The sequence below is a fragment of the Onychomys torridus genome, chromosome 2, assembly GCF_903995425.1.
Source record: "Onychomys torridus chromosome 2, mOncTor1.1, whole genome shotgun sequence".
In the NCBI taxonomy this organism is placed as follows: Eukaryota; Metazoa; Chordata; class Mammalia; order Rodentia; family Cricetidae; genus Onychomys; species Onychomys torridus.
The window spans coordinates 63,790,324-63,815,155 of record NC_050444.1 but is presented as its reverse complement, the minus strand read 5'-3'; the positions used below and the strand labels follow the sequence as shown (position 1 = coordinate 63,815,155).

The window sequence follows — 24,832 nt, the reverse complement described above, 5'->3', positions numbered from 1 at the left end:
ATGGACTAGACATTGTTGATGTATTTATTGCCTGTGTATATTGTATACAGTTATTATACTTATTGAATATAGTTTTTCTTATATTAGTTATAACCTTTTTTAATTTTAGACAAAAAAGGTTTTTTGTGGTGACATTTTGTTTGTGATCTAACAAATAAAGCTTGCCTGAAGATCAGAGTGTGGAGCTAAGCCACTAGTTAGCCATAGAGGCCAGAGTGGTGGCATACACCTTTAATCCCAGCATTAGGGAAGTGGAGATAGGAAGTGATATGGCTAGGTAGAGAAAGGAATATAAGGCAGGAGGAAACAGGACCTCAACTCCCTTTCAGTTTAGGATTTCACAGAGGTAAGAACTAGTGGCTGGGTGCTCTGCTTCTCTGATCTTTCAGCTTTCACCCTGACTCTGGGTTTTTATTAATAAGACGACTTAGGATTTGTGCTACAGCTATACCTATCCCAGAAGACCTCCCTACTAGGCAATATATAGCCACCTCAGTTTCATCAGAACCAGAGAGGGCAACAGAAACCAAGGAATAAAACACCCACCCAACAAAGACAAGACCAGATTATCAACACCCAGATTTATAATCATCCCAAACCAGATGCTAGACATCAGAGTAAAAACACAATCAATAACAGTCAAGACAATATGTCTCCACTAGAGCCCAGCAACCCTACTACAGTAGGCATTAAGAATTGCAACATGCTGAAGCACAAAACGAAGACCTTAAAATGACCTATATAAACATGAAATTATGAAGAGCCACAATAGTAATGTGGACACAATTAATGCAAATGATAAAAATTTAAAGAATACTAAAATAATTCAAGTAAAAAAAAAGGTAACATTTCTAGTCACAATCAAGCTGTAGCCTATGTCCCTGGATAGCTATGAATGCAGCCCAAATCATCTGCAGATGGCAATGGTTAAGTAATAATGCCAAAGTTGGACACCCTGACTTAAACCAATTACAAAGGTTAAAAATTGAGAAATACAAAATATTGGCAAAGATGTACAGAAGTAAGAATCCTCAGACAATGAGAGTATAAACTATACAACCTTTCTACCAAATAACTCTGCAATAACTATGAAAAATAATAATGTATAAGCCTTTGACCTGCAATTCTACTTTAAGGCATTTATCCTAGACTCATAAGGATCACAAATACATAACATTGTTAGCTACAGTAATGTATGACAGCAAAAAAAAAGACACATCAAGCCAACAGCCACCATCAAATTAAATGGAGAGAAACTCAAAGCGATACCACTAAAATCAGGAACAAGACAAGGCTGTTTGCTCTCTCCATATTTATTCAATATAGTACTAGAAGTTCTAGCTAGAGCAATAAGACAACATAAGGAGATCAAGGGGATACAAATTGGAAAGGAAGAAGTCAAACTTTCACTATTTGCAGATGATATGATAGTATACATAAGTGACCCCAAAAATTCTACCAGGGAACTCCTACAGCTGATAAACTCCTTCAGTAAAGTGGCAGGATACAAGATGAACTCAAAAAAATCAGTAGCCCTCCTATACACAAAGGATGAAAGCAATCTACAGATTCAATGCAATCCCCATCAAAATCCCAACACAATTCTTCACAGACATGGACAGAACAATACTCAACTTCATATGGAAAAACAAAAGACCCAGGATAGCTAAAAGAATCCTGTATAATAAAGCAACCTCTGGAGGCATCACCATCCCTGACCTCAAGCTCTACTATAGAGCTATAGTAATAAAAACAGCTTGGTACTGGCATAAAAACCAACATACAGACCAATGGAGTCGAATTGAGAACACCAGCAGCACAGACACTGAGCACAACAATTAATAAATGGAACCTCTTGAAACTGAGAAGCTTTTGTAGGGCAAAAGACATGGTCAATACGACAAAAAGACAGCCTACAGGATGGGAAAATACCTTCACCAACCCCACTTCTGACAGAGCTCTGATCTCCAAAGTATATAAAGAACTCAAGAAATGACACATCAAAATATTGAACAATTCAATTTAAAAATGGGCTAAAGAGCTAAACAGAGAATTCTCAAAAGAAGAATCTCAAATGACTGAAAGACATTTAAAGAAATGCTCAACATCCTTAGTCATCAAAGAAATGCAAATCAAAATGACTCTGGGGGAAAAAAATGACTCTGAGATACCATCTTACATCTGTCAGAGTGGCTCTGATCAAAAACACTAATGACAGTCTATGTTGGAGAGGATGCAGAGCAAAGGAAACACTCCTCCACTGTTGGTAGGAATGCAAACTTGTACAGCCACTGTGGAAATCAGTATGGTGGTTTCTCAGAAAATTGAGAATCCATCTACCTCAAGACCCAGCCATACCACTCTTGGGAATACACCCAAAGAATGCTCAATCATACCACAAAGATACATGCTCAACTATGTTCATAGCAGCACTATTTGTAATAGCCAGAACCTGGAAACAACCTAGATGCCCCCGTCAACTGAAGAATGGATAAAGAAAATTGGTACATATACACAATGGAGTACTTACTCAGCAGAGAAAAACAATGACAGCATGAAATGTGCAGGCAAATGGATGGAACTAGAAAAAATCATCCTGAGTGAGGTAACACAGACCCAGAAGGACAAACATGGTATGTACTCACTCCTAAGTGGATACTAGATATAAAGCAAAGGACCATTAGACTGCAACCCACAGAACCAGGCAGGCTACATAGCAGGGGGGACCCTAGGATGACTGTAGCTTATAATACGTTTTGGTTTTACTCAATCACTGGGCAAGCCTCAGTGAAACATTTCACTATTAGAATAAGAATTTGTACTGTATCAAGCTGTTAACAGAAAAAATAAATTAAAAAAAAGAATATTCATTGCAGGGCCTTGCTGGTAAAGGAACTAGCAGCAGAAGCCTGGCAAATGGGGTTGGACCCTGGAACCCACACAGTGGAAGGGAAAAACTGATTCTCCACAAAGATGTCTTCTGACCTTCACACAGGCACCATATGGCATGTGCCATCCCACCCCACATAATGTACCTTCTCACTCCACACCATACACACACGGGTGCACGCGCATGTGTACACACACACACAACACACACAAAAAATAAATAAATAAATAAATAAATAAATAAATAAACTTTTTAAGTGACAAGGGAAAAAACCTCAATGCCAACTAATAAAGGATTATTGGATAAATTACACTTAAAGTGAATATTCCAGTCAGCGAGACAGATACTAAATTTCACCATGAAGACGCATACCATTAGGAGGCTGAGGCAGGAAGATTGCTCTGAATCCTAGGTTAACCTGGAATTTAGAGTGGGCTCAAAAAAACCATAAACTAACAATTAGTTAAGTATATTCTATTTGCAGTGCTCTTCAATCTTAAATTAACAACCTGTAGAGTGTATATTCACTTCAAGATAATGCTATGTTTTTGTTTCTTGGTTTTTTTTGTTTTTTTGAGCTGAGGATCAAACCCAGGGTTTTTAAAAGAATAAATCTAGGGTTAGGGATTTAGCTCAGTGGTAGAGCACTTACCTGGCAAGCGCAAGGCCCTGGGTTCGATCCTCAGCTCAAAAAAATAAAAAACAAAAACAAAACAAAACAAAAAAAACTAAAAATTAGAAATTTCCCGTCATTTAGTAAACAGTAAGAGAAAACTATAACAACTTGAAGAGTATACTTTTTTAGTGTTAGTGTTTTCTTTTTTCAAGACAGAGTTTCACTGTGTAGATTTGGCTGTCCTGAAACTCACTCTCTAGATCATAGATCAGGCTGGCCTCGAACTGGCAAGGATCTGCCTGCCTCTGCTGGGATTAAGGCTTGTGTTACCACCACTTCACTATGGTTAGTGTTGTCTCACTTGTTGATAAGATCTCACTGTGTGGCTCTAGGGCTTGCTGTGTAGACTAGGCTGGCCTTGTATTTCTTTTTTATGTTTTATTTATTTATTTTATAATAGTGCTCTATCTGCATTGTACATGTTTATGCCAGGAAAAAGGCATCAGATTCTTCTATAGATGGTTGTGAGCCACCCTGTGGTTGCTGGGAATTGAACTCAGGACCTTTGGAAGAGCAAGCACTCAGTGCTCTTAACTGCTTAACCATCTCTTTAGCTGCCCTGGCCTTGTATTTCTGAGGAGCCTCCTGACTCCACTTACAGAGTGCTGGGTTTGTAGGCATGAGCCACCAAGACCAGATAATGTGCAATCTTAACGAAGACCAACAAACTTCATCTTGGGTTAAATGTCATGGGGCAAAGAGTGATGAATACATATGCCTCCGGAGAAAATAGCTAAGAAGACAATAGACATTGACAAACGACCAGCAGACAATCTCAAACAATATGGTAGAAAGGGTTAAATCATTTTTAAAATCTCATCAAAACAGACTCACCAAAAGGCAATTCAAATCTTGTATCAAGCAAAATTTTATGAGGCGTTGGGTTTTTAGTTCCACATATCTCGTCATCTTTCATTAATGTCTCTGCCTCCAGTGTAGACCACTCCCCAGGTCCTTCCTAGGAAACAAAGGTCTGAAGATTAAACTTTCTTGGCTCCCTTTGTGGTTCAAGAGCCAGATGTTTTCCTCCGAATTCCCTTCTTCAAGAGCTTCAGAGGACCACTGATATCCTGATAATGGGGGGCACATTATTACCACCCATTTTGTGGTTCTGTTCTGCCCTTTGCTGAGATGGAGACTCCGGGAGTCAGCTTTCACTGTGTTCAGCTATGAAGTCCTGGTGAGGACAGACTTTTCAGAGTACCAAACTTTAAAAGTAAGCATCCATATGAACTGAAATTCAGTCTTGTGATTCTTTTTGGTTTTTTTGTTTGTTTGTTTGTTTGTTTGGGTTTTTTTGTTTGTTTGTTTGTTTGTTTGTTTGGGGTTTTTTTGCTCTTTCAAGACAAGGTTTCTCTGTGCAGTTTTGGTGCCTGTCCTGGATCTCGCTCTATAGACCAAGCTGGCCTCAAACACGCAGAGATCCACCTGAGTGCTGGGATTAAAGGCGTGCACCACCACCACCTGGCTCAGTCTTGTGATTCTTAATGACTGTGTCACTGGTAGACTTGAATAGAGCTGCTATGAAAATGAGCTGTTCCTCTGCCTAGAGTAGAGAGCCTCAGTCAGAACTCAAAGAAATACAGACAATAAAGCCAATGCTTTCAACTCCCCTACTTCCAGCAAAAGTTTGTAGTACATAGTCAAGCTAACAGGAATAAAGTAGCTTCTGTGTAAGTACAAACTCTATACAGTTTGTATTTACAGTGACAGCTAAGTCATATCTGGGAAAGTGGACTAAGAGTTCAACCTGAAAATAAATAAAGACAATATGAATACCTACCACCACATCTGGTAATTCCTTAAATTCCAATAGTATTACACATAGAAGTTGGAAACCTTCTGGGGAGTCACTTAAAGAGAAAAAACCCAAAAATAGTATCCAGCCAGTTGGCTAAGGAGGTTTAATTGCATTCTCCCAGGACAGTGTCTAAGATGAGGATTTGACACCACACACACATTACTCAGACAAGACTATCTGATAGGATTAAGAGGTGCTCAGGCATCTCCAAGACCAGTCATAGGACATAGGGAAGAGCAGCTTAAAGACAATTCCCTAACCCTCTGGGTGAGGTTAGAAATGGGGAGCGCATATGCTCTCTAATTAGAAAAGGAACAGGTATGCATGGATAAATATCAGCTGAAGTGGGTGGAGCTAAGATGAAGGAAGGCAAAGGCTGCAGCCATACTTCCAAACAAGTAATGCACTAACTCACCTCATCTGATTGACGAATAGACTTCAGTGCAATCCACACGGTCCCCACCATTGTGTCCCATATCAGTCCTTTGTTCCACACCTCTACACTTAGGCCCAGGTCCAGACGACTAATCTCACTAATGGGAAAAAAAAAGACCTTTGAGGAGAGCCAGATAACATGAAAGAAAATACTACTATTCCATGTTTTGCTATCCTTGAACACGTTTTACTGCTATCCTATTTTAGGGAAAATGTAAGAATCCCTGAATGTTGCAAGCACACTTTAAGTTTCTAGAAACTTGTAACAGGTATCCATAGAATAATACTGTTATGGCTGGACACAGTGGTATATGCCCATAATTCCAGAATTCAGGAGGCCGAGACCAGAGAACTACAAGTTCAAAGCCAGACAGTGCTACATAGACTCTAGAAGGGATTGGGGGGCAGATAAAGAAGGGGGAGAGGGGAAAGGAGAAAATGGTTTTTTTTTTTATATTTTACTGCTATTGTTTAAGACAGGGTTTCCAAAAATGCAGGATTCAAGTTAAGCTCTAGAAACCTGCTATACAACATAGTACCTACTATTACACAAAGTTACTATGAACTTAATCAAGTGCGTATGTATGTTCAATCTCCCCATGCTGTACATGTATAGGTCTAGTTTTATACACTGATTATACCTCAGCAAAACAGGAAAAGGAAAGAAGAGAAGGAGAGAAGAGAGAAGGGGCTGGGTGGTAGTGGCACACACCTTTAATCCCAGCACTCAGAAGGAAGAAGCAGGAGAATCTCTGTGAGTTTGAGGACAGATTGGTCTATACAGTGAGATCCAGGACAGCCAGGTCTACACAGAGAAACCCTGTCTCAAACAATGGAAAAAAAAAAAAAAAAACAAAAAGAAAAGAAAAGAAAAAGAAAAAGAAAAAATAAATAAATAAACAAGGAAGGAAGGGAGAGAATGTAGTAGGGGCTAAGGTACTCAAGGAGAGAGGAAAAGAAGGAACTTTGCATATCCTCTACCTTCTGGAGATACAATCACCGTCAGGCCAATGCAGCAGCACATAAACATGAGGTCAAGTGATTCCAGTGTGGCTGCATTCCTGCTGAGCTACTCTTGGCCTGGCTCCAGAGAGTAGCACCTAGCCCTAATCCATCCCTTGTTTAACAGACATCTTTTGTTTCTCTTATAGCCCTATGTGAATCTTGTCTCAGAGTCTCCCAAGGATCAAAGGCCTATGCAAAACTTGGTTGAGGAAACCAGGAAAACCGTGGTACCTAAGAAATCAAGGAATTTGCACTTGGCATTTTATCTTTGGGAGCTCTTTTCAAATTGCTTTGAAGATGGGAAATTAACTGGCTAAACTGTAAATAGAGAACTAAAATGCCCTGGGTGAAGGGAAGGTGCTTCAGCCCCCTGCAGCCATGAAAGGCTAGATTCATTCTTCTTCTTTTTGTTTTTTTTTTTTTTTGGGGGGGGGTGGTTTGAGACAGGGTTTCTCTGTGTTGTTTTGGTGCCTGCCTTAGATCTCGATCTGTAGACCAGGCTGGCCTTGAACTCACAGAGACCCGCCTGGCTCTGCCTCCCAGTGCTGGGATTAAAGGTGTGCGCCACCACCGCCCGGCTAGATTCATTCTCAAGATGCCTCTGAGTCTTCTTTCCAGGATCTGCATGAACCCACACACCCATGCCGTGACAAACGGCAACATTCCGGCATTACTTTCAGGTCTGCCTGTATTTCTACCCCTGTGCAGCAGCTTTAAATGTTTTACTGTTAACACTACCACAGCCCTAACTTAAGTCTATGGAATACATACAGGCAACTTTCAGGAAGAAAAGTCTTCTTCACAAGATTTATGAAACAGTATCCAGGAAGCAGAAAGGAGTCCTGAAAATGTGAATTTGAAGGGGGGGGGGGGGGGGGGCTGGGTAATAGAGTGATTGTCTAATGTATGAGGCCCTGTGTTCCATCTCCAGCAGTGAAAAGCATAAATAAAAGCAGTGTCACATATGGTAGAACACTGGCTTGTAAGGGCTATCACAAGCACAACCATGATGTTAGGATAGAACAAAAAACACAATGTTGGGGCTGGAGAGATGGCTCAGCAGTTAAGGGCACTGGCTGCTCCTCCAGAGGTCCTGAGTTCAATTCCCAGCACCCACATGGTGGCTCACAATCACTTGTAATGAGATCTGGTGCCCTCGTCTGGCCTGTAGGCAAACATGCAGACAGAACACTGTATACATAATCTTTAAAAAAACAAAACAAAACACAATGTTAGTGTTCAGAACATTCTCAAGAAAGCTTTTGTTAAAACCCAAGGTGACTTGAAGAGAAAGGCAAGAAAGAAGAGAAACAGTTGCTACCAATATAAAAAACAGAAAGACTATCCAGAAAAACACGAGCTATTCATCACAGGAAATGTAAAGTATGTGCTTTAGAGAAAGCCTGGCCTCTCTGTTGTCCTATAAAAAGTTTGGCGTGTGGACTTATAGCCACAGAAATCATGACAACTAGGTTACAAAGAAAAATGTATTTCTTTTACAAATCACTAAAGCACAGAGTATACTGGTGAGCTCATTCACTTTTTCAATTAGTATTTTCCAAGCACATATATAATTGGTACTTTGAGGGAAGACACTCAACATCAAACTCAGTTCTCATCTCCAAAAATCTTCCATAGTGGAGAAGTGTCCAAAGCCACAGACTAGGTAATTACCCAGCTGCTAACTCAGGCTGTTCCCAGTGGGGAAACTGAGCTTTTGTTCAACCTAATGAAAATACATGCAGCATCTGTAAATCTATGTTACGTGTCTTTCATTTGAATCTAAAAAGGAAACATTTCTTGATGATGCATAAATGATAGTCCCAATGCAACTCCTGAAATGCATTTCAAGCTACCAGATAAAAGAAACAGCCCAAAGTCTTTAACAGCTAGACACGGTTATATAAAGAAGAAAATGTTCTTCACAGATTTCTCTTCTATGAGGAAACTCTCATGTATGTATGCTCAGAACATACAACCAAGAAGTCAGAACTCCATGTTTATCCCCAGAGTTCAGAGGAAATTTCTTTTCCTTGTTACTTAACTCAACCAAGGATATACAGGCACATGTGTATACAAGATTCTGAGCCAGGAACACTCACACCAATAAGTGAAGATGCCCTCTTTAAACAACAATCAATATGAGGGCTGGAGCATATAGCTCAGTGGTGAGTGCTTACCTAACATACACAAGGCCCTGGGTTTGATCCTCTAATAATAATAAAAATGAATAAGTACAAGAAGTGAACAATTTAGTGCTGTAAATAAGATATAGAAATATTAAATATAAATAGCATGAGCTGGATATGGTAAAGCATGCTTGTTATTCTAACAGTTGGTGGCTAAGGCAAGAGGATTTCTGCAACTTAGAAACCATTCTCCTTGTATTGAGTCCAGGTAACCCAAGGTACAATGTCTCCAAATACACACACACAGACACACACACATACACAGTGTACACGAAGCCCATCATGGGGCCTCACAAAGACTAGCAGTTCAAGGTCATGTTTAGCAATGTAGTAAATGCAAGGCTAACCTGAGCTATATCAGCCCTTGTTGCAAAAACACAAATTAAATAAATAAAGTAATAATATAATAAAATAATATTGTGAGAAATATCAAAATCTATACCAGCTAGAGGAAGAGGCTAAAAAAAAAAAAAAAAAAAAGAGGCAGGCAGCTGAACAATGGAGCTGCTAGCAACAAAAGGACAGAGTAGAAGGGATGAAAGAAAGAAAACAGCTAACAAAGCCTGCACGTCAAAGTGGAAAACAGCAAAGGTCACACAGGTCTCAATATAGGAAACAGACGAAAATTCACACAAACCACAGAAAGGTTGAAAGGAAATGCTCTAGGCTTGGAAACTAAACACACACAAATACAGCCAGCTAGACTGAGGGAGACTGCAGAAGATGTGAATTTTTCACACAGTGGGAAGAGTACTATTGGAGGGATTGTTACAGGACTCAAGTCAAGAGAGAGCAGGAAGGCCAGACTGACAAACCATGTTATGGCACAACCACTGAGGGAAGAGGCTTCTGTGAGCTGTAATAGTTGACTGTGCGCATTACTTATGTAAAAAGGGAAACTGGTAATCACATCCTTGTCAATACCAACCTCAGAGGGAACACATGAGGCTTATCACCTTGCTCATTAAAACAGAATTATAGGAGAGAATCTTCATCTTCTAAAGGCCTGTGCCTGCTTAGACCCTGGACTGTCACACCACATGGTGGCCACATAAATGAACTGCAAGTCACAGAAAATATGGAAACAGTAAAAAGGTCCTAAACACTAACTCGAAATCAAAAGTGCAATGCAATGAATCTGACATGTTTCCAGCAGCGCTGGCCTGTGATGCACCACTTGATTTCACTGCAGCTTTGTACCATGCACGCCACTGTACCACACAACGCCAAAGAATGTGGCCTCAAACATCTTGCCTCATATTCAGGACTACTGTTTGCTATGGAGTGTACTCTTTTATTATATTATACATACAAAGATTTTCTCTCTTACAGAATCATAACGGTTTAATTATGTCACCCCTTTGCTTAGAACCATGAAAGGTTTATCTTTGCACTGTATCATGTGAAGATGTTTTATCTTGAGGATTTTCTTAAGAAGAGTTTCACAAAAAGTAAACAGGCACATCCATCTTATTTGTATACAGCCTGCCTTCATCTTTAACTACAAAGAATTGTTTAAAAGTAAACTTTTATTTTATTTTAAATTTTTTTTCAGTTTTGAGAACTGTACCTACGGTTTACCACTGAGCTACATCCCTAGTCCAAAAGAAAATACTTCTTTCAGGGAGATGGGGTGCTAGAGAATGGAACTCACGGTCTCCAACATGCCAAGCAAGTACTTTACCAATTGAGCCATATCCCCAGCCATAAAAAGTTAAATTTATTCATTATTGTAAATGTTTAATCTACATGCCTATTTTATATACCTATATACCTACAGTCAATTAAAAAATTTTTCAGGGTAAAATATGTCAAACGAGGAAAAGATCTGAGAAGCTGTGCTCTAAAGAAATGATTTAGAGGCTGGGCAGTGGTGGCACACACCTTTAATTCCAGCACTCAGAAGGCAGAGGCAGGCAGATCTCTGTGAGTTCAAGGCCAGCCTGGTCTACAGTGAGTGAGTTTCAGGACAGCCAGAGCTGTTATATAGAGAAACCCTGTCTTGAAAAACCAAAAGAAAAAAGGGAAATAAAAAGAAATGATCAAAGTACACACACAGTTAGAACACACACACTTCATTGCCTTAGAGAACCTCTGAGAACCAAAGACAAAGTTACATTTGACATTATACTAGTGACAGCATCTGAATTCTGACCAGCAAGAAAATCTGAGCAGGCAGGATTCACAACTCACTAAGTTAGTCTTACTCATCATTCATCTCCAAGAATAAGTTACAAATCAATGAGAGGAAAACACTGCAATGTATCTCACCTACTCTACTACCACAAGCCTCACTTGCTCCTGCAACACTACAAATTAAAAAAACAAATACATAGCACCATGGGCACACACAGACTCATGAACTGTTCCATCTGATATCACTGACTTATGGAATGGACAAACACTTAGGCATAGTGCTTACAACATGAAATCTTGTTCCCAGGAAGGCTGATCACCACGAACTGCTACAGTTGTGCTCTTCACATTCTGGACTTTCAGGGTCACGTATGTGTTAAATTTATCTTTGAAAATTGCAAAACAGAGATGTTAATAGTATTCAGAATACTACCCAATTTCACAAAGCCCTTAAATTAAGTGATATCAGAGCCTGGAAAGATAGCTCAATATTGAGAGCATTAGCATACTCTTCCAAAGGAAGGGTTTCAGGGGATCTGACACCCTCTTCTTACTTTCATATACATCAGGCACACATATGGTGCACAGACACAGGCAAAACATTCACACACATAAAATTTTTAAAAGAGAGCCAGAATTGAGTATTATCAAATTAAAGTATTAAATGTGCAATTAAAATTGAAGCTGTATGTTGTACAATTCAAGGCTATACACTATACACTTAATTTCAAGTATATAACCTACCTCAAATTTTAAGACATATATTTGGTGGGCAGATAAAGTGGTGAACATCCATAATCCCAGGACCAATAGGATGCAGAGGTGAATCAGGAGTTTATGACAGCCTCAGCTACATAGCAAGTTCAAGGCCAGCCTGGCTATATGATAATCTCTGGGGGGGTGGGGGACAAAAATGTTATGTAATCACAAAATACAGAAACAGGTAAGAGCTCCAGAGCCCTTGATGAGGGACACACATTGAAGGGGAAAGAACTAGATTTCAAGCTTGATCTATATAGTTTACATGACAAGAAACATTGTCCTAAAGTTGAGGGAAGGAAATCCTCTGAGAGGATAACCTGAGTACAAAACAAATGGAGTAACCTAAAACTCAAACCTCAGAAGTCTGAACCCTGCATATTTGTACTAAGCCAACCATGCAGTCCAGGCTGTCTTAAAATTCACTATGCTGACTTTGAACTCAAGATTTTCCGGCCTCGCCAGACAGCAGTAGAGCACGCCTTTGATCCGAGCACTCAGGAGGCAGAGCCAGGCAGATCTCTGAGAGTTTGAGGCCAGCCTGATCTACAGAGAGATCCAGGACAGGCACCAAAACTACACAGAGAAACCCTGTCTCAAAAAAAAAAAAAAAAAAAGGAAAAAGGAAAAAAGACTCTCCTGCCTCAGTTGCTGGGTAGTAGGACTACATGTGTGTACAACCACAAGTGGCCTGAGGGTTTGCTTTTTTTTTTTTTTTTTAAGACGATCACTGACGATCACTTTTTTTATTTTTTTATCTTAAGATTTATTTATTATGTATACAGTGTTCTGTCTGCACATATTCCTGCAGGCCAGAAGAGGGCTCCAGATCTCATTACAGATGGTTGTGAGCCACCATGTGGTTGCTGGGACTTGAACTCAGAACCTTTGGAAGAGCAAGCAGTGCTCTTAACCACTGAGCCATCTCTCCAGCCCCTACGACGACAGTTTCTTTAAAGCAAAAAAAAAAAAAAAAAAAAAAAGTTAACTCATCAAATTGCAAATGCTGCTTATGTTAGATAATGTGAGAAAATGGGGTACTGGTGCATACTGTCTATCAGAAGATAAACTTAGTTCTAGGGTACCCAACACCCTCACACAGACATACATACACTAATGCACATAAAATAAAAATAAATTTTAAAAAAAGAATACATATAAAAAGGATATGGAGGGGCCGGAGGGGACAGCTCAGTGATTAAGAGCACTGAGGACCTGGGTTCAATTCCCAGCACACACACATGGCAGCTCACATCTGTCTGTAACTCATTTCAGGGGACCTGACACCTATGGCAAAACACCAATGCACAAAAAAATAAAAAATTTTAAAAATTAGGAAAAAAAATCTAGAAAGGTATACAAAAAAGCTTCTAAATAATTGCTTTACAGAGGTATAATTGGGTTGGTAAGAGATAAAATGATAGGCTGGACAGTGGTGGTGTAAACCTTTAATCCCAGCACTCAGGAGGCAGAGCCAGACAGATCTCTGTGAGTTCAAGGCCAGCCTGGTCTACAGAGAGAGATCCAGGACAGGCACCAAAACTACACAGAGAAACCCTGTCTCAAAAAACCAAAGAGAGAGAGAAAGAATGATAAACTTTTTATTGAAAAATACAGATTAAAAATACAGGTAAACAAAGTTAGATGTTTTATAGTGGTGGATTAATAATTTCACAAATAAACTGAGCGAATAAAGCCAATGAATTTAAGTAGTAAACTAAATGAAAGTGTTGTTGTTGTTGTTCTTTTCTGAGACAGGGTCTCTTTATGTAGCCCAGGCTGACCTAGACATGCAATTCTCCTGCACCAGCCTCCCAAGTACTAAGATTATAGAAATGTATCACCATGCCCAGCTTATAATTAATTATTCTTTTTTTTCCCCCAGAGCTGAGGACCGAACCTAGGGCCTAGCAAGTGCTCTACCACTGAGCTAAATCCCCAACCCCTAATGATTCTTTTTTTAAGACTGCTTTTGAGGGCCAGTGAGATGGATCAGCAGGCAGAGGTGACTGAAGCCTGAACAGCCTGACTTCATTCTCTGAAAACCACATGGTAGAAGCAGAGACTGGAGTCTCCCAAGATGAACTCAGTCATCAGACGTGCACAGCAAGTGCTTTATCCCTAACCCATCCTTCCGGCCTATGATTTTTGTTTTTGATTTTTAAGATTGCTCTAAGGGAGACAGAGAGATGGTTCAGTGGTTAAAAGCACTTGCTGCTCTTACAGAGGACCTGGGTTCAATTCCCAGTGCCAATATGGCAGCTTATAGCTGTCTGTAACTCTAGTTCCAGGGGATATGACATCCTTTTCTGGCTGTCTTGAGGTCCTGCATGCACCACACACACACACACACACACACACACACACACACACACACACACAGTTTTTTAAAGACTGCTTTAAATCACAGCAAGCATGAAAGGTAACCATAATGGAGGTCTAGACTTACCTGGTGAACCCTGGAATTTGGCTCTTTTGACTGCAAAAAAAACAAAAAACAAGAAAGGTAAAATTAGGAACTTAAGTCTATTGGGAAAAGAGTCTGAACATTTGATCAAGGACCCTCTCAAAGGTATTCAGCCTAATCTCATACCCAGTGGAAAAAATCTCCATGTCCAACTCCTGACAAGGAGGTAGAGAAAGCCAAACGGCAGAGGATCAGTTTTATGTTAGATGACTTTCTAAAATTTAAGTTTAGGATTGGAGAGATGGCCCAGTGGTTAAGAACACTAGCTGCTCTTCCAGAGGTCCTGAGTTCAATTCCCAGCAACCACATGTGGCTCACAACCATCTACAGCGGGATCTGATGCCCTCTTCTGGCATAAGGTCAACAGATCACTCATATACATAAAATAAATACCTTTTTTATTTAGTGTTAAAAAAGTTTAAGTTATAGATGTTCCTTATTTAAAAGCAATCGGCCGAGCAGTGGTGGCGCACACCTGTAATCCCAGCACTCGGGAGGCAGAGGCAGGTGGATCTCTGTGAGTTCGAGGCCAGCCTGGTCTACAGAGCTAGTCCAGGACAGACTCCAAAGCTACTGAGAGAAACCCTGTCTCAAAAAACCAAGGAAAACAAAAGCACTCTTCACGCTGGAAGTAAGCACTTCCCTGCACGTTTGAAGAATTCTCTCCTCAGCCAAACAAAAAAGGAAGAAATAAACTTTTTAAAAGGTAACCCTCCAGTTCACTCACCAAAACAAGAGTTTTGGGGAAATACAGAGGCTGGGTTTTCAACTAAGCGTGAGAAGACTTCTGAGAAGGATATCAAGAAGGGCTCCTGTCCATGTCACACAGAATTGCTTCTAAAGAGCCCTACAGCCAGAACGCTCGTGCAGCTCCTGGGGAAAGCCTAGGGATGGCTAGAGCTGGACTCATGGCTCAGGTCTGGAACCCTGGCACCGGGAGCCTGGGGCAGGAGAACTGCTGCAAGTTCAAGGACAGCCTGGGCTATAGAGTGAGAAAGCAGGCAAAATCAATCCCTGAAGACAAAAGACAAGTGCTGGGGGTGAGGGTAGGGTGAGGGGGTGTTGTAGCAAAGTGACTAGAAAGTATACACAAGGATTTGATTTGCCCTTCTCTATGTTCTACATTACAAATACAAGCTTCCCTTAGCTGACATCTACCTCACTGAGTAAGTCAAGATCAGTCAGTACTTTCCACAAGGCCATCAAATCTCCATTTCAGTCGGTACTTATTATTATTAAAGTCTATTTCTTTTTTTTAATCCAAAGAATGTCTTTTGTAGTCTCACATAAATTCAGATCCTCTTCCCAAATATTCTTTTTCATAAATGTGGAGAAAGCAGAGTAGGTCATGTGGAGCGTGCCTTTGATCCTAGCACTTGAGAGAAAGAGGGATGAGTTTAAAGCCAACTTGGTCTACATAATGAGTTCCAGAGCTACATAGTGAAACCCTGTCTTTAAAAATTAAGAGAAACAGAGGGGCGGGAAGGAGCTAGGGAGGGAGAGGGGGAGAGAGAGAGCACATTTCAGCTGGGTTTGGTAGTACTTGCTTGTAATCCTAGCACTTAAAAAGTAGCGGCAGGAAGAACAGGAGTTCAAAGTTAGCCTCAGCTATCTGAGACTCTTTCATAAAACCCAAACAGGACCCATGAGACAGCTAAGTGAACAGGTAATTGTTTCCATGTCTGGCCATTTGAGTTTGATTCCCAGGACCCATATGGTAAAAGAGAAAACCAACTTCCCAAAACTGTCCCCTAATCTCCACAACACACACTTTTGCATGCACATACACACATCAAATAAATAAAAATGTAGTTTTAAGAATGTTTAATGAAAGCCAGACAGTAGTGGTACACACCTTTAATCCCAGCACTGGGGAGGCAAAGGCAAGTAGATCTTTGTAATCTAGGCTAGCCTGGTCTACAGAGTGAGTTTCAGAACAGCCAGGGCTACACAGAGAAACCTTGTCTCAAAAAAACAATAAACTGTTTAATAAAATTAAACTATTTTAAATAATCACCATTGCCCTATCAATACCTATAAAAATTAAAATAAGCACAAATGAAAATTAACCAACAAAATTTTAAATATAATTAATTTTTTAAAAATTAGCTGATTGGACTGATCAATGCCTATACTCCTATCACTTGGTAGACAGAAGCAAGAGGTCATATGATGACTTCTGAGTATTAGGCCTGTCAGAGCTACATAGTAAGATCCTGTCTCCAAAATGGGGCTAAAGAGATGGCTCAAGAGATTACAGCACTGGCTGCTACTGCAGGGGACCTGGGTTCAAGGTCATCCTCAACTATATAACAAATGTGAGGCCAGTCTTGGCTAAATGAGACTCTGTCTCAAAAACAAAGAAACAAACAAAATCCATTAAATATATTATAGTTAAATAAGAAAAGAGCCAGAGCCAAACATGCTGGCACATTCCTGTAATCCCAACAGCTGAGAGGTAGAGGCAGGAGGATCAAGAGTTCAAGGCCAGCCTCAGCTACTTTCCAAGTTCAAGGCTAGACTGGGTTACCTTAAGACCTTGCTTCATAAATAAACAAACAAAGCAGAAATAGTATATGTCTCGACCTCAATGTTGTCAAAACATATTGAACAAAAAATTTACTAACTGACTATGAAGCCAATTTAAGTTGTTTTCAGAATCAAAGCTACTAAGGACTCTAGCACAAAATCCCTCCTCATCCACACTACTGTTTACAAAAAAAAAAAAAAAAAAAAAAAAAAAGCAGAAAAGATGGCAAAACAACAGTCATTACATAACACTGAGGCTCTTAAAGACGACAGCCAATATGAAAACCTTGAAGTCGGCTGAAGAAAGAAGACCCAGGAAGAGCCCATTTCCCCAGGTTCCTCATAAATAAAGGCAAAAATAAGAATATGTACCTATACCTCAAAAAAAAAAAAAATCTAACTTTAGCACCTGCATTTCTCTGACCTTACTACAGGACCAAATCTACTACAGGCACTCTTAAGATTACAGGAAATAATCCTATTCACACAGACTCACAAGCAGTGACCTGGTTCTCTAGGCACATGGATAGGTAACCTGCCTGGTCAAGCCTGACTCTCATGAGACAATTTCCATATGGTATTTGTTCTCTTGATTGTTACCCTCTAGCTTCAGAACCTAGCATAAAGTCTATCACTCAAATGCAGTAACTACTATTTCCTTTTTATTGGAAATACCTTTTAAAATAGAAATTACATGTATTCCTACTGCCTTGTTTTCAATCTCAAACATTGTTATAATTATCAATTTGCATAGTATGTTTTATTGAATTTCACATCTGTCAAATATTTGAATATAAAGATTCATTACCACACTTGTCAACCAGCTGACCACAGGGAATGTAGACTGGTTTGCATGATGTCCTTTTTCTCACCTCTCCATTAACTATTAAAAACTGAATAGGGGCTGAAAAGATGGTTCAGTCAGTAAACTGCTTGCCATGAAGCATGAGCACCTGAATTTGATCCCCAGCATCTGTGTGTGGGGCAGGGGGGGCGGGGAGGAGAGGAGAGGAGAGAGATCATACTACTCTTTTTTTGTTTGTTTGTTTTTTGAGATAGGGTTTCCCTGTGTAGCTTTGCGCCTTTCCTGGATCTCGCTCTGTAGCCCAGGCTGGCCTCGAACTCACAAAGATCTGCCTGGCTCTGCCTCCAAGTGCTGGGATTAAAGGCATGTGCCATCACCGCCCGGCGAGATCATACTACTCTTACAGAGTAAGGGGATCTTACAGGATCTGAGTTCAGCCCCCAGCACCCATGATTAGGAGGTTCCAGCTTCCAGGAAACTCAGTGACCTTTCCTGGCCTACACAGGCACTCACACATAGACAAACAAATACAAATGCACATAATTAAAATAAATAAATCTAAACCAAAAAAGCCAGACAATCCCAGCCCTGAGAAGGCAGAGTCAGGAAGATCACTGGGATTCACTGGCCAGAAAACCTAGCCAAATCAACTGGCCCCAGGTCCCAGTGAATCTAGGTAATGGCAAAAATAAGAGAATATGTGCTGTCACTAAAAATCAAGGTAGATATCTCTCAGGAAAAACACTAGAGCAAGAGTGATGGAGCACGCCTTTAATCCCAGCACTTTGGGAGGCTGAAGCAGGTGTATTTCTGTGAGTTCGAGGCCATCCTGGTCTACAGAGTTGAGTTCCAGGACAGGCGCCAAAACTACATGGAGAAACCCTGTCTTGAAAAAAAATTTTAAAAAATGGTGGGGAAAGGGACATACATCCATTGATAGAGTACTGTCTAGTATGCACAAAGCCCTGGGTTTTGTACTCAGCACCAAATAAACCAGGTGTAGTAGTCCATACCTATAATCACAGCACTTAGGAAGTGGAGGTAGGAAAATTAAGGTCATCCGTGGCCATATAGTGAGTTTAAGGACAAACTGGGCTACAGGGAACCCTATCAAAAAGGAATAAAGAAAAGAAATTGGTAATATGGCTAAGTGTGGTAGCATGAACTTATAATCCCAACACTTAGAGACTGAGGCAAGAGGACTTCATGTTCAAGAACAGCCTGAGCTACATAGTGAGCTCAAGGTCAGCTTAGGCATTGTTAGACCTTATCTGAGAGAGACAGAGAGAAAACATTGATGATTTAGCCAAGTGTGGTAGAACATGCCTGTAACCTAGCACTTAGAAGACTGAGCGAGGCGAGACCTCAAGTTCAACACCAGTCTGGACTACATAATGAGACCCTGTCTCAAAAAGAAAAAACTGGGGGCTGGAGAGATGGCTCAGAGGTTCAGAGTAGTGGCTGCTCTTCCAGAGGTCCTGAGTTCAATTCCCAGCAACCTTTACATGGTGGCTCACAACCATCTATAATGAGATCTGATGCCTTCTTCGGGCCTGCAGGCATACATGCGGGCAGAATATTGTATATATAATAAATAAGTAAATCTTTAAAAACAAAACAAAACACTATTTTCAGGATAATGACCATTAGAAAAATACTAAAAAGAAAAAGACCTTATGAACACCGTCTAGATTGTAAGAGAGAGAAAAAACTGTGAAGAGTTCTTTTAACTGCTACCAACTAGAAGGACTTAAAAGCTGAGGCAGGACTGGAAGAACATCTCACTGATGATACAACCCTCCCTGGAAAGTCTAAGGCATGTGAGTTGGTGGCACAAGGCAAGTCACATTCAATTGTGGCTACAATGACAGACAGGGCTATTCTAGCACAGGGCAGCCACAGCCTCACCAGATCTGAACTAACACAGCAATACTGCCAAGTACATGGGAACACAGGCTACACAAAGAGAAGCTTCCCTGAAAATCATGGTTGCAGCCAGGTTTCCTGCTCACTGTCATGAAGCTGCCACATAGCTTCACTGGCAATCAGGAACCTTTGTTAAAATCTAAGTGGAAGCCAGCAGTGGTGAGCACACCTTTAATCCCAGCACTGGGGAGGCAGAGGCAGGTGGTTCTCTGAGTTCAAGACCAACCTGGTCTACAAAGTGAGTTCCAGGACAGCCAGGGCTACACAGGGAAACTCTGTCTCAAAAAAAAAAAAAAAAAAAAAAAAAACTAAGTGGAAATTTTAACCTACAGAGACTTTTAACAGCAAATAAAATCTGAGACCAACAAAAAATTTTCTTTCATCCTGTGGAGGGTGGAGGGAACACCACATATGAATCTACATCATTTTTCTCTTCTTATTTTTTGTTTATTTTGAGTTAGGGTCTTACCATGTATGTATCCTCAGCTGACCTGGAACTTGATATGTAGACCAGGCTGGCCTTGAACTCACAGAGATCTGTCTGCCTCTGCCTCCTGCGTGCTGATAATAAAGGTGTGCACCACATCTGTCTTTACCTTACTTCTCATTAAGAAAAAAATGCACTGTTTTGAAGACTATAAAATGACCCTTAAAATGATGTAAGATATAAAAACTCAACATCAAAAAAGCACTTAAAATAATGTACACACAGGGCCTCACTGTGTAGCCCTGACTGGCCTGGTTCTTGCTGTGTAGACCAGGCTGGCCTCCATCTCACAAAGATCTGCTTGCCTCTGCCTCCTGGGTCCTCCCAAGTGCTTGGCTTAAAGGCGTGCACTACCATGCCCGCTATTTTCTTTAAGGCAGTACTTACTCTACAACTTTTAACCCAGTGCCTTCACATAGTAGATGAGTGCTATATCTCCACCCCAGGGTCTCTGAACCCCAGAAATGTTAAGCCAGATTGGGCAACACAGCAAGACATCATATAACAAATAAATGGTAATGGGAATGTATAAAGCTAACATAGCATGCACAAAGCCCTGTGTTCCATCCTGGGTGCTACATAAATCTGGCATGGAGGTAAACACCTGTAATTTCAGAACTTGTAAGATAGAGACAAAAAGATCATAAGTTCATGGTCATCTTCAGCTTCATAGTAAGTTTGAGGCCAAAAATAAATATAAATAATGAATAAACAAACACGTGAATACCAAAGCAGAAAAGGGTGCCACATAAGCAAAGGATGAAAGGCCAAACAAAGACTAAAATAATAAAGATGCCTAATAAAAGACAGGGAAGAATTTAAACTTGAAGGGGGACTAGCAAGATTGCTCAGTGGGTAGTGTACAAGCCTGACAACCTGAGTTTAATCCTTCCATCAGTGGAAGGAAAGAATGACTGCTAAAAGTTATTATCTGATCCCCACATCTGTGACATACAACACATGGACCAGGAGCACATGCGTTTTAAAAGCATTTAAAGGGGTTGGGGATTTAGCTCAGTGGTAGAGTGCTTGCCTAGCAAGTGCAAGGCCCTGGGTTTGGTCCTCTGCTCCGAATAAACAAAAACAAAAACAAAAAAAGCATTTAAAGAGGCAGAGGTATGAAAGGAGTGGGAAAGTAGCACAGTAGTTCAGCCTAGCATGTTTGAGGCCTTGAGTTTGAATCTCAACACAAATAAAACAAAGACTACATAAAAATAAACTCAGTAAGATAAGAATATTAACAACCATCTTCCGTATCCAGAGGGCCTAGTTCAGTCCCATGGGGGCTCCACAGCCACCAGTCCACAGGTCATGGGCTTCCACTAGTGTGGCCAGTCATCTCTGCATGTCCTCCCATCATGATCTCCACATCCCTCAACTGCAGAATCTCTCCTCTCATCAATTGGATTCCCGGAGCTCAGCCTGGTGCCTGGCTGTGGATCTCTGCATCTGCCTCCATCAGTCACTGGACAAAGGCTCTATGATGACAGGGTATTCGCTTGACCGGTCACCAGAGTAGACTAGTCCAGGCACCCTCTGGACCACTGCCAGCAGTCCAAGGTGGGGTCAACCTTGTGGATTCCTGAGAGCCTCCCCAGAACCCTGCCCCTTCCTATTCCCATGATGTCCTCATCTATCATGGTATCTCCTCCCTGCCCTCCCACTCTGTCCCTGTTCCAGCTCCCATTTCCCTATGTTCTCATCCCCCATTCCTCATCCTCTGCCACCCCTCCAACACCCTGTTCGCTCATGTAGATCTCATCCACTTCTCCTTCGCTGAGTCATCCATGTGTCCCTCCTAAGGTCTTTCCCTGTTAGCTAGCCTCTCTGGAGTTGTGGGGTGACTAGGCCCTCTGGATACAGAATATGGTTGTTTGGCTCGACTGTTTGGGGGGCACCCAGGCAGGGGGATTGGGATCTGTCCCTGGTGCATGGGCAGGCTTTTAGGAATCCAGTGCCTGTGGTGTGATACCTTGCACAGCCTTGGTGCAGTGGGAAGGGGCTTGGACCTGCCTAGGCTCAGTGTGCCGGGCTTGCTGACTCCCCATGAGAGACCTTGATTTGGGAGATGTGGGGATGTGGGGTGGCTTTGGAGAGAGGACTGGGGGATGGGATCTGTGGGTGGTATGTGGAGTGAACAGAAAAGTTCTTAACAAAGAAAAATGAAAAAATGATAAGAATATTAAGCAAAATAGGAGAAAAATATAAAAATCTATGTAGCTGAAGCTGGCCTTGAACTCCTGATCTTCCCATTTCTACCTCCCATGTACTGTGATCATATGCAGGAACCACCATGCCTGTCTATTTGTTCTTTGTCAACTTCAAGAGCTCCAGTTATCCTTGTGTTAGGGCTCTAATTACATTCTGGTTTGGGTTTTGTTGCTGATGTTTGTTTTGCTTTTTGGTTTTTGTTTCTAGACAGGACCTAGAATCCATTTCCAGCTGGTCTTGAACTTGCAGGACTATAGGCATGTGCTACAACTCTTGACTTTTGCTTACATGCTGTATCTGATTTCTCTCCTTTAAAAATTATATTGCTCTCTTTACTCTTAAGGAGTTTCTTAAATTTTTCCTCTACATTATCACTTCAGTTTTCTTCTAAGTTAACTTTTTATTACTGCTTTTGTTGTTGTAGAGACAGTGTCTCCTGTATCCCAGACTGACCTCAAACTCCCCATGTAGCCAAGAATGATCTGAACTCCTGCCTCTACTTCCTGACTTCTGGGGTTTGGGATTATGTATTCTGACAGCTCAGTTATACCCTATCTCCTATTCCCCCTACTTTTTTTTTTTTTTTTTTTTTTTTTTTTGAGACTAGGTCTTACTATGTTACCTAGACTGGTCTCAAGCGGGTGAGTATAAATGATCTTCCCACCTCAGCATCCTAAGTACTTAGAACAGAAGTAACTTCAAACAGAAAGAAAGTTTTCTTCAGATAAAGATCTATATTTGCAACTTGAGAGTTCTCAAAGAATATCAAATAACACTAATGAAAATATATTTTAAAAAATTCCAGTGAAAAGCATCCATCAACTATGTCTACTAGGAAAGCACTATAATCCAGGAATTCTACACTCAGTCAGTTGCCACTCACATGTGAAGTCCATTATGCTCTAGGAATCTTGCTAGCTCCGAAAAAAGGAAAGCAGAACAGTGTACTTCATGTTTTTAAGCACTCATATGTATAGCATGACCCTATCATCCTGCCCCTTTAATCATAGCAAGGACGAACATTAGACCCAAGGATAGTTGACAGGCAGGATGCAAGCAGCTCAGTACATGTTCTGAAAGGAAAGCTATGCCCAAAGGAGACTTTTACATATTTATTTGGCAAGGACTTGTACATTTCTTCCCAACCAAATCTTGGGAGACAACATTACAGACTGCTTATATTTTATCCATATTTTTAAAGTATTCTGTATGAAGGTCCAGTCATTTAGAACTCAAACATTTAGATTGACTCAAGCATATTATTGTTGTTGTTGGTTTTTTTCGTCTTGAAAAGGGGTTTCTCTGTGTTGTTTTGGATCCTATCTTGGAACTCACTTTGTAGACCAAGCTGGCCTCGAACTCAAAGACATGCCTCTGCCTCCCGAGTACTGGGATCAAGGGCATGCGCCACAACCACCTAGCTAACTCAAGCATATTATGTATAAGAATACTAGACAATAATTTAATGTAAATTTCAAAACATGTCATCTCTTAAGTTTCTTAAAAAAAACAACAACAACTAAGTTTAGACTGATGGTCTAAACTCCTGAAGCCACAGGTGGATGAAGAAAACCTGATGACTCCCTTGTCCTCTGACGTCCACATACTCAGGGCAGCAGCACAAGCATGATCACTTCCCTAAATAAAACAAAGTTACAGCATAAATGCTACAGCAGAGACAACTATGACATTCCTGAGCAACAGCACGCTTACTGAGCCATGAGAAAAGTAACTTAATCTCTTAAATGTTCTAATGCCTACAGAAACTTTGAGATAAATCCTACTAGTTCTTCCATGCTACAGATAAGGACCTGGGTCTTAAGAGATTTAAATGTTCAAGGTTACAGACCAAGTAATAGAGCTGGGACTCCAGCACTGGTCCTCTGACTGCAAGGTCTGTCTGTTGCTCAGGAGGATCCCCATGACCCTAGTCTGTGTGATAAGAACATCTTTCTAGTAGCTGCCTTTGTTAGTTCCATAGTGAGTGGGGCTTGAATATTTCTTTAATCCCACCAGCATGCTAGAGGATTTTCCTAAGAAACTGGAGAAGAGGATTGCAAAGGTACACAACTTCCATGTAGGTGTTCAATCTAGACAGGGTTAGTCAGTTGCTGTCTGGGCCTCTCCAATGCTGGGATTACCCAACCTATACCACCATACTAGCTCTGGATATAGACTTCTGTAGTAGTTTGAATGTAATTGGCCCCCATAAGCCTATAGGGAGTGACACTATTAGTAGGTGTGTCTTTATTAGAGGAAGTGTGTCAACTGTGGAGGTAGGCTTTGAGGTCTCATATATGCTCAAGCCACACCCGGTATCTCAGACCACTTCCTGTTGCCTGTGGGGGTCAAGATGTAGGACTCTCAGCTCCTGCTCCAGCACCATGACTGCCTGCATGTCACCATGTCACACTATGATGATAATGGACTAAACCTCTGAAAATGTAAGCCAGCCTCAATTAAATGTTTTTCCTTTATAAGAGTTGCCATGGTCACAGTGTCTCTTCACAGCAATA

The 24,832-nt window shown here is 40.8% G+C and overlaps 1 protein-coding gene across 9 annotated transcripts in view; it reads right to left on the bottom strand.

Annotated features, from left to right (window-relative positions):
* Unc13b (unc-13 homolog B) overlaps positions 1 to 24,832 on the bottom strand; it is a 198,288-nt gene that overhangs the window by 149,928 nt on the left and 23,528 nt on the right. For all 9 annotated transcript variants that reach the window (XM_036177284.1, XM_036177285.1, XM_036177288.1 and 6 more), the window contains exons 2-5: positions 14,341 to 14,370; positions 11,419 to 11,518; positions 5,783 to 5,900; positions 4,401 to 4,524 (exon numbers count right to left, since the gene is read on the bottom strand). In XM_036177284.1, coding sequence (XP_036033177.1) covers positions 4,401 to 4,524; positions 5,783 to 5,900; positions 11,419 to 11,518; positions 14,341 to 14,370 — 372 coding nt within the window. The remainder of the gene's footprint in view (positions 1 to 4,400; positions 4,525 to 5,782; positions 5,901 to 11,418; positions 11,519 to 14,340; positions 14,371 to 24,832) is intronic.